General features: G+C 40.8%; 2 protein-coding genes across 3 annotated transcripts in view; one reads left to right on the top strand and one right to left on the bottom strand.

Moving 5' to 3' along the window:
- Positions 1-1,059: 1,059 nt before the first annotated feature.
- LOC310892167 (LIM and senescent cell antigen-like-containing domain protein 1) lies at positions 1,060-16,618 on the bottom strand. Of its 2 annotated transcripts, XM_083819567.1 has the most exons (9): positions 14,105-14,140; positions 12,974-13,040; positions 10,199-10,319; positions 9,202-9,351; positions 8,000-8,150; positions 7,162-7,254; positions 5,686-5,734; positions 3,398-3,473; positions 1,060-2,568 (listed from the first exon to the last, which is right to left on the bottom strand). In XM_083819567.1, the coding sequence occupies exons 1-9, from the start codon at positions 14,123-14,125 to the stop codon at positions 2,454-2,456; spliced, it is 843 nt and encodes a 280-aa protein (XP_083675693.1). In that variant the 5' UTR covers positions 14,126-14,140; the 3' UTR covers positions 1,060-2,453. The 2 variants fall into 2 exon arrangements, with proteins under 2 accessions (XP_083675693.1, XP_083675692.1); XM_083819566.1 differs by having other exon boundaries at positions 12,974-16,618.
- The window catches only part of LOC310892162 (tumor necrosis factor receptor superfamily member EDAR-like), a 76,354-nt gene continuing 67,736 nt past the window's right edge, over positions 9,352-17,969 (top strand). The window contains exon 1 of the mRNA XM_083819549.1: positions 9,352-9,374. The gene's annotated coding sequence lies outside the window, so the exon portion shown is untranslated. The remainder of the gene's footprint in view (positions 9,375-17,969) is intronic.

Genomic DNA, 17,969 nt, shown 5'->3' with positions numbered 1-17,969 from the left:
GAGGCTTGTGAGATCTTCCTTGGAGATACTCAAAACTTGGCTGGGTAAGACTTTCGGTGTTGGTGCAGCTTTTAAGTTAGACCTGCTTTGAGCAGAGGTTTGGACTACCTGGCCTCTAGCGGCCCCATCCTTCAGAAATATTTCTGTGACGCAGCAGGCTTTGAACCCCTGAACCCTTGCATGCTCTTAGTGCTACACAGTGGGGTCTGAAACACATACACTGGTGTTAATGACACAGAGGCCACGACCTTGGTGCTACTGCACCAGAGCGCAGTCTTCATGATCAAGAACTTGGAAACAGCAAAAAACATTGACTTCAGGTCACAGGGTTACCGCAGAGCCTGCAGGAGGCGCAAACGAGGCTGCCGTGTGCTGGGTGGATATAACCACGCAAGGCAGGCCATGCCTCTCGGGGTCAGGGACTGTTTCCACCCCACTCTTTGAGCAGTAGGGCTGTGCATGCTCTCAGTGGAGCGTGAGAAAACTAGAAGAACTGAATTACAATTTAAAGGACGTATTGCTGAGAGTGGTCTCCTGGATCCATTGCATAGTCCAAAATCCCAACGGTGTTATCAGGCTAGTTATATAAACTTTTTTTTTGGGGGGGGAGAGGACTTCTTGTCATGAACACAATAAGGACTGCATTCAGCTACTGAACTGTTACTGTACTGAATAAATATATACAATAATAACAATAAAAAATACCTTACCTAGCACTAAACTGTAGGTTTGAGGTGAAAGCCGCATTACATTGAAAACAGGAGAGAAAAATGTGGTAGGAAGGTATGCATTTTAAACTCAGACAAGGTATTTTCTTTAGGAAAACCTAGTGACTGTGCCGATTCAGAAAACAGCCAGAAGAACCAAGTTGTTCGTTATGAAACAAACTGCAGTTTCTTTCTTAAACCTAAAAACTAAAGTGCATACGTAGGTTAGGCGTATGTCTCCTTTAAATCAGGATAAGGAAGTATTTACATAGTCACAGGTAGAAGCATAGGGAAGAAAGGCTGCCTCGCCGCTTTTCCACCCATCTCAAACACTCATTTAAGAGACGTGATACAAGTTTTAATAACATAGCCTTTATTGATGACACTGGAAAGATGTTTTGAAGCAACTAGTTTTCCATAAACAGGAAAGGAAATTTTGCTTGCTATGATGCAATTACACAAAATCCGTGTAAGTCACTAGTGTGAAAAAGAAAAAAAAAACACGTGTACTTGATAACACAGTACCATCAAGAATTCCTAAGTAACTGTATTTTCAATAGAAAAAGGAAAAATATAACAGGTGTGCATGAATAGAAGTCAACGGTATAAAACAATCAGGTGTATGTTATAAGGAATTCTGATGCCTTGTGAGCTCAGTTCTTGAGGATGACTAAAGAAATAGATCCTAGCAGGATCAAACCACATATATTTACACTCACAGTGTAAAAGTAATATTGCCAGTTAATTGAAATATGCATTTCCATTACTGTTGTAGAAGTTAAAGAAGCCAAGAAGCTAAATTTAAACCTCAGGTGTTCACATTTGTAACAAAATTCCTCTTGCATCCTGAATAATTAAGGCAAAGTATGTTATCTTTTGAAAATACCTTGTATATAGTTTCTGCATAAAAATATGAAATAAAAATAAAACTATATATATATATTTAATGGAACACTGTTATGTATGGTCCAGCAGAATAAGGCACAAAAAGTAAATACAATGCAAAAGCATATATAAAAGTTAATGTGTTACTCTGAATGGAATATAGCAAAATTCAAGTAGTTCTGAGTATGCTCATTTCTTGCAGTAGGAATATAGACTTCATATAGATATTTCATGCTAAGTCTGATGTACAAAGATTCATCATGTAAGCACAAACTATCAGAAGCAGGTCATTTGTACAGTGACTGTATTTAGAAACACGATACTTTTCAAATCATCTGAAACCAGGCTCCTTAATGAGACTATTTGACCTGAAATCTAGGCATGTTTTTTTTCCACGAAGTGAGGTATGTTTGGTTTCTTGCCCTAGACACTTAAAGTTTTATCCTCATGCTTAATTTGCACATCGATACTTTCAGTAATATAAATGACACTACGTGTCCGTAACGTTGGACACATTTGCAAAGTGTGTCTTTGCAGGTATTCACAAGAGTATTTTCTATCTAAAATTCCACAGAGATTACTGTGCACAATGGTGCACTTGTACCAGTTCAACTGCATTATCAGGGTCAGAAACCTTTCAGGTGAGTTGATATTTAATTTAGTCTGTAAGTGTGGCCTATTTATCAACAAATAAGTATACATGTACATGTATAGAGAATGGAAAATTTCAAAATATCTCGATTTGATTGAAAGGCATGCATCACAATCTGTTCTCTGATTGCAGCCTCAAAGTCCCCCCCCCCCCCCCCACGAGTAATACGTATAACATTTTCATAAAGAACAGGGAGAGCAGATAAGTCTTCACTTCCTTCCCAAAGTTTCAGCTAGTTTCTTCAGTCTTTTCTTCAGCTCTAGAGGAAACTTTTCATAGCACTTTTTGCAGACAGGCTTCATATCAAATTCAACAAATTTATTCCTAAAATGACAAGGCAAAGAAAAAAAAAGTCCCATTTTTAATGGCAAGGATATTGAAAAAAGTAAGTATCATAGCACATGTGCACAGACAAAAAAATACAGCTCCAATTTATACATGTCTATGAAGTTACTGCCACAAGGTTATATACATTGTAGACAGTAATTACAGTACTGCATGCGAGTTATGCAGTCTTCTCCCAAGTGTCCATATTTATTAGCTGTGTCACTTAAAAGGCCTTTCAAATCTCATTGCAGAGCAAGGCAGACTAAACATAAGATAATGAAATAACATTATTCTGAGTTTGCAGTTGTGTGAAAAATATTTTGGTTTTGATTGCCATGAATGCATGCAAAAATTTTAAATAAAAGCACCCTTAGCACTAACCAAAGAAGAAAGGAGCAGAGGTGGTGGTGAGAAGGAAAAAAAGTTTACAGACAGATTGGCTTTTTCTTTTTCTGCTTCTCTTTATCCTTCGCTTCACGTTCCCGTTTGGCAAGGCGTCGCTTAAATTCATCTGGCATTTTCTCATAACAATGTTTGCAGACAGGTTTTAGATCAATTTCGACAAACTTATCCCTTTAGAGTTAAACAGAAAAAATAAAGGGACAGAAAAGGAGGAGAGTTAAGAAGACTTAACTGAAGGAAGAACTGAACAGACAGCTGAAAAAGATGTAGATTAGTAAATAGAGCAAGAGGAAGAAACAGGCGCAATTTTCTCAGTGCTGATTGTATGGTTTTTGTACCGTAACAGTTAAACTACAGCAACATTTCCACTGTAAAGATAACCACCGATCCATTTTGAAGGCATCACACCTATCAATAAACTTACTTGAGTGTTAACTTAGTGTTGCAGGTTGAACAAGCGAAACAGTTCACACACCATGCCTTATTCAGAGCAGACACAACTAGAGCAAGTGAAAAGAAAAAGGAAATCATTAGCATTACAAAAAATATACATATAAAGAAAAAGCTGTAATGTTCACGAGACATGAAGAACAATCATTTGATTCTTATATCAAGTATTGAGGACCATAACAATAACATGGCAAGACTAGGAAGGCACATAGGTACATGTGAATGCTGTGCAGTGGGACCATGAAGTGTTGATAAAGCTGTCTCTGAGGGTACATACAATGCTATGGTCACCAGCAAGACCATTTTAACAAATTTCTGACTCGCGTTGCTTGCTTCTACCTCATCTCATAGCATGCTGACCTCAGGCAACTGTTTTATGAGGCCATGTTTCAAACATGACCAGGAGACTTTTTCAGCTGAAAAGCAATCCAGCAAAAGGGTGTTTATGTTTTTATTCTGTTTCATTCCCCAGACCCTGCTCAGACCGCAGTGCCATCAACTATAGCACTTGCCTGGCTGAAGAAACTAACTTGAAGCTAGGAATCAGGACACTGCTGGTAAATCAGAGGTACCAAAGTGAAAAAAAGTTATGGACTAACGAGATAAATCACTTTATCATGATAAACATGAATATATTTTTACTCTTTGTTTTGGAGAGAAAGCTTTTTCTCTTTGTTCTTTATCTCTCTTTTCTGTTCCTCCTCTCTTTCACAGTATACCTTCCCAATGTTCCTTGCCAAAACTTGCTTCTCTTTTTAACCAAATGTAGAGGATCCAGGGCAATGCAATGCTTTTCTCCTAAAATGCAACATTTTGTCAGCAGCAAACAGAACCAGCACATTGTCATGCAAAACTTTTTTTTCCTACACTATTGGGCCAAGCACATCCACAGAAGCATACAGTTATTCACCCGCTTGCCAAAATAATACTAAGCAGATGAAAGTCTTCGCTTATAAGCAACCTCTCCAATACAGTCATAGACACTCTCTTGAAAAACTGTTGCCACAGATGTCTGTTTCACCAGAGAGAGAGAAAATAAAGTACTGGATACTCATCATTTGTGACAGCAGTGTCAAATTTCTGTGCAGGAGTGAAAGAAGAAATGTAGAATAATTGAAGACACACCATGAAAATAAAGAAATGACGACATTTCAATCTGTTCAGTTCAGTGGCTGACACATACAATATGGGAGTCAGATTACACGATGTAACGTAAGAAACACACAGAGATGTGGTGATCAGGCAAGGCTGAGTTATTCATTCGCTTCAAGCCCCAGTTCTCTTCATTCAGGATTTCAGCGAAGGGGAAGATACAGCTTCCTCCAAAGCCTTCTGGATTGTTGTTCTGCAGGTACAGTCCAGTCCCAAAAATGTGGGGAAAGCACATTCCCAGAATGTGGGTCTCACCCTATATTTACATGACTATGAACTACCTTATGGCTCCTTTTAAAAGCTAGAGGCTTCCGCCCACTTTGCTAATAGCTTTGGTTTAGGTGAGGCTAACATTGGTATTACAGTGTTTACTTCAGGCAGGTGTAACCAGGAACAAAGTAATGTGGCATTATTGCAGGTAGAATGATTTGCCTTTGGACAACCAGCTATGATAAAATGCCAAAAAGCATCCAAAATAATCCCTCCCCCTGCCCCCCAAAATTAAAGCACTCATTTCCGCTTATGCCTTCACAGGACAGATCTTTACAATTCCTTCCTGGTTTTGTGAAATTATCATCAGCCTAGATTTTCAAAAGACAGGTGCCTGAGATAGATAGGCAAATACCTCCAGGAAGTGGATTGAAATAATGAAAGTTAGGCACTTAAAAAAAACCATTAGAAAGCCCACCTAAATCTTTAAATATCTAAATTCTTTTTCAAATCCGGATCATGATCCCTAAATTCATTTGAGAAGATGCCAATGTAGTCATTCTCACAGTTGCATGTGTTCATTTTTAAGGTAGGTGGGGCAGGAAGCCACCAGTGCATCTCCCAGCATCCCTGGCCTTTCCTTGTTACTAAAGGGTTTCCAGCTGACCACAGCTCTCTTTAGACGCTGGGTGATCTTCCACTATCACAAAACATTCACTACAAGGTCTTCCTACTATTTGGCCTCTGACTAATCAGATCTATCCTAATTTCTGATCAAGATAATGGCCTGTTTTGGTTTAATGAGAACAGCCAGGGATTCAACAACGGCCTTACTTCTGCTGTTAAGAAAGAACTTCCATCAAAATGTAACGTTAAGAAAACAGTCAGAAAAGTGCTTACCATCTCCTTCAATCACACGATTGCAATGGAAACAAACATCACCGAACAGCTGAAGAGGAAGGAGAAGTAATGAATTTTTAATTGAATGATTTTATCAAGAGTAGCTTCTCAAAATAACAAAACACTCTATTTTGGCTGATGGGCACAGTAGCTTTACTGTTTATTTCAGTAAAAAAAAAGAGAAAATTAGCAGGTCTGCTTTTGTTTTCCAATTAAGTTTTGCATCATCTTATCAGAAAAAGTCTCTGTAATGTTGAAGATGAAAACATCTGTTTACATCTGCTTGACACTCTAAAAATGTTGTGTTGTTTTGTTTTACTATTTCTCTAATCCTGAACATTTAAAATACAGCAAAGTCACATACAGATCTTTAGTAATCATCCAATTTAACATTTGGACTTAAAAGCAAGACTAGAACAACATGCTACTTTTTCTGGCAAAAGCTGTAAGGAAATGCTATGCTTAATTTATTTTTCTTAAAATCAATCAATCAATAAATAAAAGGCCAGAAATCCTTCATTCCATTTCCATACTTAACATCTGTCCACAATGTAACTATCTATGAATGGTTTTGTATGCCCAAAATTTCATGTATTTTTTTTCTAACTGTAGGAGCTGATGTAGCGAATGACATTCCTTCAACATACAACTCTTGCCTGGTGTACGTTCTTGCCCTGTCATGGATGCAGCTATTTCTACTAATGTCACGGCATTTATTGCCTACAAGTGTGCCAGCAACATTTCAATCATCTGCCCTTCATCGCTGACAAATTAAGAATCCATCTGTAATTAGCAGATGCCTTACAACTCCCAGAGATAATGCCTACTTCAGCCAAGCAAAGGTGTGTACGTGACACCTTGTGGTTGGCTTCCAAATAATAATGGTTTATACCTTACAGTGCTGCACTGCACAATTAAGGGCGTCTGCAGGGAACTGTATATAGCTCTTATTTAAATGCAAGTGGTCACTAGGTGGTGTCCTCTGACAAATTAAGTCTTTGTAGTCTTAGGCAGCTGAACGAATGAGCTGGGTGATGCTGTGTATCCTAACATAGGATCATCTTAGAGTAGCAGAAAAAAAACACGCTACTCACAAAGGCTTCGTGTCAAACCACAGCTCCTGAATGGCAAATCTTCTTATATTTCTTGGGAAAGATTCGGTGTTATTAGCTGCTCTCATCTCGCAGATATGCAAAAGCTTGAAACAGCTCTACATAAGCGCCACTAAGCTTGAAGAACAACTCGATACTGATTAGCCCATCTAGTCTTTGTGAAATCCCTGCAGTTATGTTTTTCAATGCCAGATTTATAATTAGAGAAACCGATATAAATTAACTGCAACAGAACATCTGCTAATTAGCTTTATAACCACAGGTGATTATGAGAAATCAGAAGAATATCTATGGTCTTCCATCTCCTTTAATAAAATCAATACATGAGTTTAACAACACAATTTCTAAAAATATGCAACCTTACCTGATTGTAGTGGGTTTCACAATATGCCAAGCCTTTTCTCTCATAATGACGATGACCCAGGAATGGCTTTTCACATTTCGCACAAACAAAATGCTATGAAGAAAATTATATACATTTTTGGATTACTTGGAAGTAACTGTATTTTTTCTGGAAAGCAAATCAAACAATGTGAATGTCACGTCTACTGAGCCACTGATTCTCTTGAAAAGGAGAATTAAAACTTGTCTTCAACATTTCAATCCAAAAGTTACAAAAAAAGGAAGCAAAGTGATGTGTTATCAACGAACAGAATGAAGAGAGATTAAATAATAAGCACCATCATTACACTCTTGTGAAGAAAGCTCTTGCTGGAGGAGATTTTCTAAACAAAAGGAATAGACCACTTATCTTCCTAATTTAAAACGAAGATATGGAACTAAGTCTTGTACATGCCCTTGAAATATGAAACCCTCCCATGAAGTGCTTTACCTGTAGCAGGTTAACTGTGAAAGACTTAAGAATATTATGGTGCCCAGTAATATTACAGTTATCACAGAACTTTACTGCCTTTCCATATATCCCGCTCTTCACTTTGTGAAATTTTCTTCTATAAGGGCCTGGCAGTGCTTCCTCTGATTAATGATTTTAGCTTCACAGTCAAAGGTCTCTGCAAGGTTGGAAATTACTCTCATTTCACAGTGAAAGACCAGACATGAGAAGGTTGAAAATAGGATTAGGAGAATGTATATACTCATTATTCCTGCATACTTTTCTAATCCTTTCATGTAGACTGATCAGCAATATTCCAGGTATGTTAATATTTACATTTGTGAAAGACAATGTATCAGCTATTGTTTACCTCCACATGCCACTGTTTGCCCATAGCATTCACCACTCGTCCTTCAATTGGTCTTCTACATGCTCCACAGATGGGGACACCCATTTTGTCATGGCAGGGTAAACAATATAATTCTCCCTTCAACTCACGAGCATCAGCAGTAAGCTCCTTCCTGTTCAAAAGTTAATTAATTGAGAGCATGAATAAAGGAACTGAATGATTTCAACTCTTGAGAGTTTCTGGAGATAATCTAATTTTTAGCATTTGTTTTAGAAATTGGATTTATACTACAATAATGGATCTAGCAGCATCAAATATGGCAATTCATTTTTTTTTTTTTTTGAAACAAGACTGATTCCATAGTAAACTGAGAAAACCCTGCTAAGTACAATGCATTAAGTCTCTCTGAAAATAGCTACTGAGCTGTTTTCAAACGTGTTTGAAAGCTGTAGTCATGCTTGGCTTCTATTCTGGTCCTCTTATCACCTGTTTATTTTAGCTTTACATAAACTGAAAGGAAAATGCAATTCTTTACATTTTCCCTGTGGTATAAAACATCAGAGAAAGAAAAATATGAGCTGACACTGGCACTGACGCAATACTACAGGTTGATTTTCAAATCAGCCTTTGCTACAGCACTGAAACGATAGCTTCCTTTGTACCAAAAATAAACAACTAATAATGTGTGCTATATCCTACAATGTCCCCTGATCTGTGCATCTGGGGAGGATGTAGAAACATGAAGCTATGTAGACTACAGTTGCAGAAGCTGATAAAATGAGGTAAGGGAAAGCTTCTAAGAAAATGTCTTTAAAAGGAAAGAACAAAATTTTTCATGCAACTCAGCTAAAAAGAAATAACATGGGCAAGATAGTAACTCAAGCAGCTAAGGAGGATCACTTTCCTACCCTTTGTTGCAGAAAAAGAAGCTATCAATCATTTTGCTGCTACAAAACCATTTACCTGTGCCCAGACTTCGTATTTCCTAAGAAAATGCTGCAGATTACAATCTTTCATTACTGCCTAACATATCAGCTGTTGTTTGAACTAAATATCTAACTCCACCGTCCCAAAAGCGATAACCAGACACACATCTGGCTACAATGCAACCCAAAGCTCTCCCTTTTGACTGTTTAACAGTACTGGATTTCACTTTAAAATGTAAACGGAAGAAGCAAATAAAAACAGCATTTTCTTGTCTTCCTTTGCAGAACTCAAGTTACCCGCAGTTTGCACAGTTGAAGTGATCAGGGTGATAAGGATCATTTTTGAATATGAGAGGCTGTTCGTCAATAATGGCATGACACTTCTGGCAAATGTACTTTCCCAAGCCTCTGGCCTTTTCCCTGTTATGGCAAGGACGGCAGAGATGTCTGAAACAACATAAAAAACATAGGTAAGTACCAGCACCAGTTAGTACCGTGAAAAATATAAATCAAACATCTATTAGAACTTCATTTCAATCAGCCTTTTTTGGAAGAAAAAGTCTTTAAAACAATTTCTTTGGTAGGTAAACCAAGTGCAGAAGAAGGAGGGCTATCACTGTATTTCCAATCACCACAGAACTATCATTTCTTCAACTTGTTTGAATTTAAGCTGTGTCAAAACACAGAAAACAATGTTCACTACAGATTCTCACTGCTGAATATTTTACTCTCAAACTCTTAAAAATTTAGCTTGGAAGCTGGATGGCCACACAGGTCCTAATTCTATAAAAACAACCATGTATGTCATATTAAACTTATGAAGTCCATGGCCATATAATCCACTTGCAAAACATCCTTGTGATCACAGCTGGTAAAAAAGTGAAGGATCCCGATGAGCTGAAAACATTTATTAATGAATAAGGTGCTGAACTGGACCCAAATTGGAAGCCAATGTTGGAAAAACAAAAATTGATTTAAAAAAATACAATACTTCTACATCTGAATGTTGTCTCTCTGATCAGAATGTACCCTACCAATCCTGAAATGTCACCGGGTACAGATGAGACCTGGTGTTGACAAGTAATCTGGTGTTGAGGTAGATAAATGGTTAAGATTTTATGTGCATATTTTAAGCTATTCATTCTTAATTTTGTGATGCACCCTTAGACCTTTTTCTCATAAAAGCCACTTCAGTTACTCCATCTCAACTGGAAAGTTTTAAGGGCCATAACTTCTAAGTCCCACCTCTCATTTCATTTTATTCATGAGCAGTAACAGAAGGATGAAGACCTACCTCCCAGCATTCTTGACAAATCCAATATCTGCCAATACTTGTTGGCAGATGTCACAGCAGAAGCATTCTGGATGCCAACTATTGTTGATAGCCTTAATAACACGACCAATAATGAACTCACCTGTAAGAAACACAATGACAAGAATTTACAATACCACGCTAGACAAAGTTAAAAGAAACCCACAAGTGAATCACTACAATTGCATCATCATCCTCTCCTCATATACTGCCCACCTCCCCCCAAATCTGGTAGAATATATTAATAATTTCAGTGTTGCAGTTCTGGTTCTAAACTCTGTAATTTGGGTTGTTTTTGTTTGCTTTTTTTTTTTTTTTGTGCTGTGGGTCAGAAGCAGATGTCCTTGCTGATGGACAACCTTCTGTTCTTTATATATAAGCCTTTTTCCACCTTCTCTCTGCAATTATCCTTTTCCAGTCCTTTATCTGTTTTTTTTCTCATCTGATCTCAAACTCTTGCAAAATATACAGAGTTCTTTATATAATATGGCATTCTTGTCTCCTTATCATCTTTGCCTTTCTCCTCTTATAGAAGAGGACAATTTTAAATTGTCATTTACACAGTAGTGGCTTCTACTCCACTAGGTCTGTAATCTAGCCTTGAAGGGGCTCTATACTCTAAGCACAACCGAACTGAGCTTGGGTGGCGTTGGACCTACTGGAAAAAACAGAAAAGAAAAAAAAAAAACAACAACAACTATGAAGTCAAAGTGCAAAGATGCAGTGGGAGAATGCACTTACTAAACAGTAAATCCAACACACACAACAACTTCTAACCTACCACAAGGAGTCCTGTCCTGCAAGGCATTGAAAAAGTGTTAAAATTACCGTTGTGCATGCACTGTGTGACTCCACTGCACAGGCAGTGGAGCCATGTCCACCACACACGGGACACGTGTTTAGTTGTTCCCTACATGGACGTTGTAGCCGAGGCCCCTGAGCAGTGCCCCAGAGCACTCTGCCTAAAACGTGCTGGGAGCTCAGCTTCCTGGTGCTGAGGAAGGCTGAATCGTGGCTCCAAAGAGCCTACAAATCAAACAGCTGTCAAAGAGGAGCGATCCATCAGATAACAGATGTGGATGAAAGGAAGTCTAGCATGCAACTCTGTGGCATTCCCATGAAGTCATAGCTTTTCAAGAATAAAACCTGATGGACTCTAAAAACGTCAGGAAAGCTTGAGGCATCACTGCTGACAACAGCCCTGTTGATTTTGGCCACCCTTAGTAAATCCAAACACTGGAAAAGCCCAGTTTCAGTTAGGACCCATAAGGCGCTGTAGGTAAGAGAGCAGAGTGACCTGGGAGGCAGCCCAGCCAGCCAGTCACACCCTCCAGCAAAGTCACTTACTTTTAACCCATCTGTCAGAACAAGTCAGTCCGTAAAACTGATGAGCTTTTAACAGAGCCGGTGCTATGAGGAGCCAGGGTAGGAGCAGCTGAAGCTGTTTTAGATGTGGAGCTGGGCAGGAGAAACCCTGGAGATACATGGTGTAGCTCCTCCATACCCCTCTGCCTGGGACCAGAACAGCTTCTGGTATCCTGCAAAAGGCTCCTGGGTGCTGAAGAGGTAAAGCCTCCTCTGCCCAGCCCACCAAAGGCGAGTAACAGTGCTAACAGAGAGGAGCCGTGTGTGAACAATGCTGGCGTGCAGGAAGAGCAGCACTTTCTGTTTGAAGAGGTTAGAGAGGAGGGTTTGCGAAAATCCTTTGCAGGCCAGAAGCAGGGATGCAGACGGGGAAGCCCTGGCACAGAGGAGCAGGAAGGGGACAAAGGAAGGGGGCTGCAGAGTGACTGGAGGAATACAACAGGTCCTCATGCTTGGGAAGTGACTGGCCTGCCTGCAGACGGAATGAAGTGAGACACTTTCTGGTTTGCCGCATACTTCAGGTTTGCTCAGATATCACCATTAAGCCCCTTCTTCCTCTTCCCTTTCCCCTCCTTGTTCAAATCTGCAGCTTTAAATTCAAAGCTCCAGAACATCTGCTTCCCCCTTTCCCAGCACCCAGCCCCTCCCTCTGCACAAGGGAAAGGCCTTACTAAGATAAGCAGAAGTTGTAGCGGCTTGCCAAGGCACCGCGGAAAAACAAGAGCTTCCCGACCAGCTCAAGCAATGGTACAGTAATGACTTCTCAGCCCTGCCCAAGCAAATGTGTCACACACAGAGAACACAGAGGGTAAAAAACCTGGCAATTGATTACAGCGTAGCAGATACGCAAGCATTTACATCATCAGACAAATTGACAAAAGGCAGCCTTCAGCGTTACACAGGTTAGACATCAGATGCTGAAGGAATCTGTTTCAGAAATATGAAAGGGGACCAGCTGACTCATCAGCTGATGGTAAGAGTAGATGATGAAGACTGTCCCTGCTTCCATGGAGGAGGACAACACGGATGGGTTATAACTGTCAAAAGGGATGACAGACTCGCTGGAGGGTTTCAGCTGCATGAGAAGGGCTGAATATAAGCACATGCATGTAGGTACAGATAACCATGAAATGGTCTGTTCATTGGGTCACTGGACCAACAGCTTAGCTGTTCACTCAAATAACGCAAACCTTTTTTAAAAAACCTACTGATTGATGACCTGTAGGAAAAGCAGCTCCCCAGGTTCTCTGAAGCCTAGTTCATGCTGGAAGTTCAGATGTGTGGGGCCACCTCCCAGAGGAGATACAGAAGGGTTGCACATCTTCCCCCAGCAATACGCTGACTTCCCATTTGTGATCAGTGGGAAGCACTTTGCCTCAACGTAAAACTTACCACACTGATGGCAGCAAGGGGCGAAAAGCATTTGAAAATCATGTTCACAGTACTTCCTCCCTTCAAACTGCAAATGGAAAACAAGCCGAGAGTTAGAGGGATTAGGAGCATGCCCTTGACATAAATACTGTAACATACCAGGATGTTTCCAGATGCAACTGGGTAGCAGAAGATGAGGAGTTGCACAAAAAAACAAACCTGACCATCTGCTAGAGAAACGGGCACCAAATTCACCCACCTTAAGTCAGCTACTAGTCAGCACATGGCATTAATAAAACACTAATCCTTTAATACTGTTTAGAGCATGTGGCATTTTTCTGTCACCCCTTTACCTCACAACAGATGCCTGAATTTTGACAGACTGACAACAATCTGATGCAACCGATAGGATTCTGGGCAGGAAATTAGCTTTCGAAAACCTTTCCTGGGGGGAAGCATTTTCTCTGAACCCATTTGATCCCTTCCCCACTCTGCATTTCCTGTAAGAATGGCCCAGCACACTGGAGGAAGTAAGTCTGGGGGGAGGAAGAACCCCCAGGGACAGAAATCCTCACAATTTATGGAGCAGTACAGCCAAACATACAGAGAAATAATGCTTTTCCTTCACAATGGTTGTTTGAGGGAATTTTAAGAAACAAAACTCTCTAAATTGACTAGATGAAATTGGGAGCTGATCTAAAGGGATTTGGAGCTGAATTTTTTCAAAGCTTAAAGAAGTTCAGTTGTAGTTCAAGCTCACAGAGAAAAAAACTATGGAAAAAAAATTCTACAGCACTGCATTAGCAACCTAACCAAGAAATATGTAAAAACATGTAGACGAGTATGTCCTGAAGTGAAGGGAAATGTTTAGATACCTTCAGGCACATCATTAGTAGACACAAATGCCAACTAGCATGTTAAAACCAGACAGACAATATTAGGTATGTTTGGATTTCAATGTCTCAGTTTAAAACACTGGAAAGAGGGATAGCAGGAAAACCCCAGTTCCTTCTTTGTACTGAGTCTAACACAAAACAAAGCAAATAGCATAAAATGCTACCCACAAATTAAGTTTTGGTGCATGGATAGCAAATACAGCAATAACCTTTTACACTATGAAATTTCAAGGATCAAATACGATATAGTAATTACTTGTGCAATATACAGAGCCATTGGCAGGGTTGTGATTTAATGAAATAGTCTAGAAGTCACTGGAAACTTGAGAGCAGAAACTTAATTCCTGTGCCCAACCTGAACTGCACCTACAAGGATCAGAAAGACATATGAGATATATACAGACTCTTCCAGAAGTCTATCCTAGCAATTTATCGAGGCTTTTTTCAATGTAATACTCTAAAACAGATGAACTTCTAATTGGAGTTTGTTGTTGTTGTAGTTGTTTTTAAATTGAGAGACAGGGGACTGACTAATGAAAATTAATGGAAATTATTGGTTAGTTCAGAATTGTGCTTGCTTCCTGCCAAATATAATCCTTTTTAAACTGAAGAAAAGCAGAAAGCTTCCAGCTTTGTGTAAACAGTTGGTACAATGGAAGATGCACGGGTCTGCTTGGATTTCAGAGCCACCACATGTTGATCTGGGCAGACCAAACAGGTTTGTGTTGGGCAGGTTGGTTACTATTCCGTGTTGTTTGTATTTTCAACCTTCTTGGCTCGTTTGTGCTGCATTTGTGGATGACCCAGCAGCTCCCCCCCTAGAGAAAGCCTTAAGCTTCCGTAACAAGTCCCACAGCATGTATTTTAAAAGCAAGGTCATTGAACTGGTGGAGGTCCATGGGTTAGTTGCATAGCTCTGCGTTTCATTTCAGAACATTTCACCACAACATTATCTCCAGCTGATCTCCGCATCTTTACTAACCTAGGACATGGGAAGACATGCCTAAAACCTGCTTCTTTAAAGACACTTCCTCTAAGGTAGTTTTTGGTAGAGCCCAATTTAAGAACACACTCCAGGTGCAAATGGAATAGAAATAAATCTGAGAAGCTCACTGCAGCTGCACTTTCCTTTTATCTCGCTATAGGTAGTTAGAAACTACTTAAAAAAATAAACAAAAACTAAAAGGAACTCTCCTCTCATTTAGGCCTCATAAAGCAAAAGTCATGCATCTTTCTATTTCAGTGATAATTACAATAACAAAGCAATACAGATTCCCCAATTATAGGAGTACTCTTGGGAGTCCTTCATTAGGATTTTGCTGTATTTCTTCCCCCGTGGGCTGCACCTCTCTAAACCCTTTCATCTCCCCGCCCCTCAGCACAGAGCAGGCTGGCCTTTTTCTGGAAGGGCATAGAAAGAGGCTCTTACTGCCCCAAAAGGGCTTTAAACAAACAGCTGCACTCCAGGTAGGCTTCATCTCTCCTGACTTCTGCTGTCTGAAGGTGAAGTGCCCGCGGTCCCCGGTGGGACAGACCTCTAGGGAAGGACAATTGCTGAACCCAGGAATAACACGGTCTTGAGAAAAAGCCACTGAGTAATTACAAGGCGAAGAGGGACAACCTGTCCCTCTGGGCACGGTGCCACCAAAGCTGCCCATGCAAGCAGGCTGTTCTGCTGTAAGTACAGGACCGCACGCTCTGCTGGGTTACAAAACTGCGTGGCAGCGGCTGTAGGGAACGCAGACTGCAGACGCGTCCTGCAGCGCAGCAGACCTACCTACACCTGCATTTCTTCCAGTGCAGCCCGACCAGTTCCACCCCACCACGGTGGAGCACCCAGCACGAAAGCTTATCACATGGCAGCGTTTGAGTGCAGATGTGATAAGCAGCTTAATGACTAACTGGGGGAACTCTGCAACGCTCGTGATAGGCAGGGGGAGAATATTTGACTTCCCGAAATCATTTCCAAGAAACACTGGCTTAGCTAAACGGGACACAGAACAAACACGAAGTGATGCAGGTCTACCAACAATGCCTGCATTTACCCACAGGGAACCTGCTCAGAAAAACACGTTGCCTGGCCACACCTCCACATGCATCTTGTTCAAGGGTGCATTAAACCAGTCGGAAGAAGATAACCTTTCTGCCCTTCTTCTCCAGTCACTGTTTCCTCACGGTGATACAGATCATCTCAGAGCACTGTCAGCCATCTCCGGAGCACTGGCAAACCTAAGCCCACCCTCTACCTGCTTCGGGCTGTTCCTGTTCCTCCCTCTCCCCCAAAATGCTGTCACCCATTACATTCCCGACTTGCACGCCTAAGTGCTACACCAACTCATGTGAAAGAAGAGCAAGCTCTGCCCTTGTCCCTCCTTCTCCCTAAGGAGCACCACCAGGAACCATGGCAGGGTTTCCACTGCCATCATCTCACTGACCTCTCAAGTGCTAGGTGAGAGCTATGCTGGCAACACAGGACAAGTGTGGACACCCTAAAGGGTGCAGAGACAGAGGAGAGGGCCCTGCCGAAGATTTCCAAGCTGAAACAGCCCCAAAGGCGCAAGGGCTGGCACAATATGGACCTTCACTTTCTTCAGAAGATGCCAAGTACAGGCCGCTATAGAGGAAGGCTGGGTGAGATTTCTGAGCCATCATCTGAACCATCATCTCTTCAACAGCAGCAGGCAGGCTTGCTGGTATGGAGAGGAACTGCAAGATCTTGTGGTAGACACTAGGAGGACTAGAGGCAGAACAGTGGCCTGAAGTTCAAGCCACACAGAAGTCTTCGGATATTCTCTTAATCCCAATCATAATTTTATCCCTACAGTAGCTGTGGCAAAAGGTAACTTTTCTTAGCTGAAACCCTCCACCATAAAATATTTTATGCTGTATGCCTCTGGCCTTCAGATAACCATAAGCTGGTTTGCAAGGTCTCATAGCTCTTGCTGTTAGATGTCTATAGAGCTGCAAAACAATATTTCCAGTTGGTAAAAATCTGTGTGATTTGTAGTCTGCAGGGTAGATAAGATATGAGGAAGTGAGAAGACATGGTAATCCAGCAGCAGCAACAAAGATTTCAGGGTGGTCAAGGGATCTCTTCATAAAAAGGGAGCTGAGTCCTGCATCCTACAAGCATGTTTATTTAGGTAAAGAAGAATTTAAAGCAAGGTCACCGCTGACATCCCTCCCAGCTTTACAGCAAGCAAAATAAATAGCTAGAGAAGGCTGTTTTGAAAAGAAAAGGAAGGGAAAAAAAAAAAAAAAGAGTGAAAAAAAGTGTAATTCTGCAAAATCTTTTCTATCCTGTTTCCAATTTGTGCAACATTTTAGGCTTTAAGGAATAAACAATGTGGTTTGTTGTTTTTTATTTGTTTATTTTGTTTTGTTTTCCCTTGGTGCTTCAAAAAGCCATTTGATTTACCTTTCTTGGCTCTAGGGCTGTGGGATTACTGCATGCCCTAGTGCCTTGCCTCTAGCCTCCTCCTGGTGCCTGGATGCTGAGCTGTGTGCCTGCAGCAACGCCAGCTCCTCCTGAGCCTCATAGGGCCTGGGAGCACCAGAGCTGCCAACGTTAGTGTCATGTCCCATTCGGGCTGCTGGTCTTTTTGTACCCTATCTGTGCTCGCTTTCTGCTTCCCCACACTTTCCACACCAGTGCTATAAATGTTTGTCCCTTTGTAGGTTATACACCAGGTGTGGAGGCATTATTTTGCTGGACATAAATTTTTTTCCAGCTTGCACTGCAAAAGCAGCACACACATGCTTTCAACCTAGAATGTAACTAAGTAAAATATATCAGGCTGATTTGTGAGACAGGTCTCCCAATCTGTCTTGTTCAGGAAAGGAGATCACCCTAATAACTAACTCCAAGCAACACCTCAAGGTCCTCCAGAAGGTACTGAAGGAGGTGTCACAAGTATAAGGTAGTTTAATATGAGCTGATCCAGCCGAAGTGTAGCCTTCCTCTGTTTCAGATGAATTCAACGCAGTAAAGCCGGCTTTGCATATGTGCTAGCTTTCTATTTAGGATAAACTCAAAACAATGTCATCCCATTCCAACAGCTATGACTGTGAATAGCTGACAGACTGGGCAGGCAGTCTTTTTTTCCTCTGTATTTCTCCAA

Source organism: Anser anser (genome assembly GCF_964211835.1).
Source record: "Anser anser genome assembly, chromosome: 1".
Lineage (NCBI taxonomy): Eukaryota > Metazoa > Chordata > Aves > Anseriformes > Anatidae > Anser > Anser anser.
This window is presented reverse-complemented; position numbering and strand designations above follow the sequence as displayed.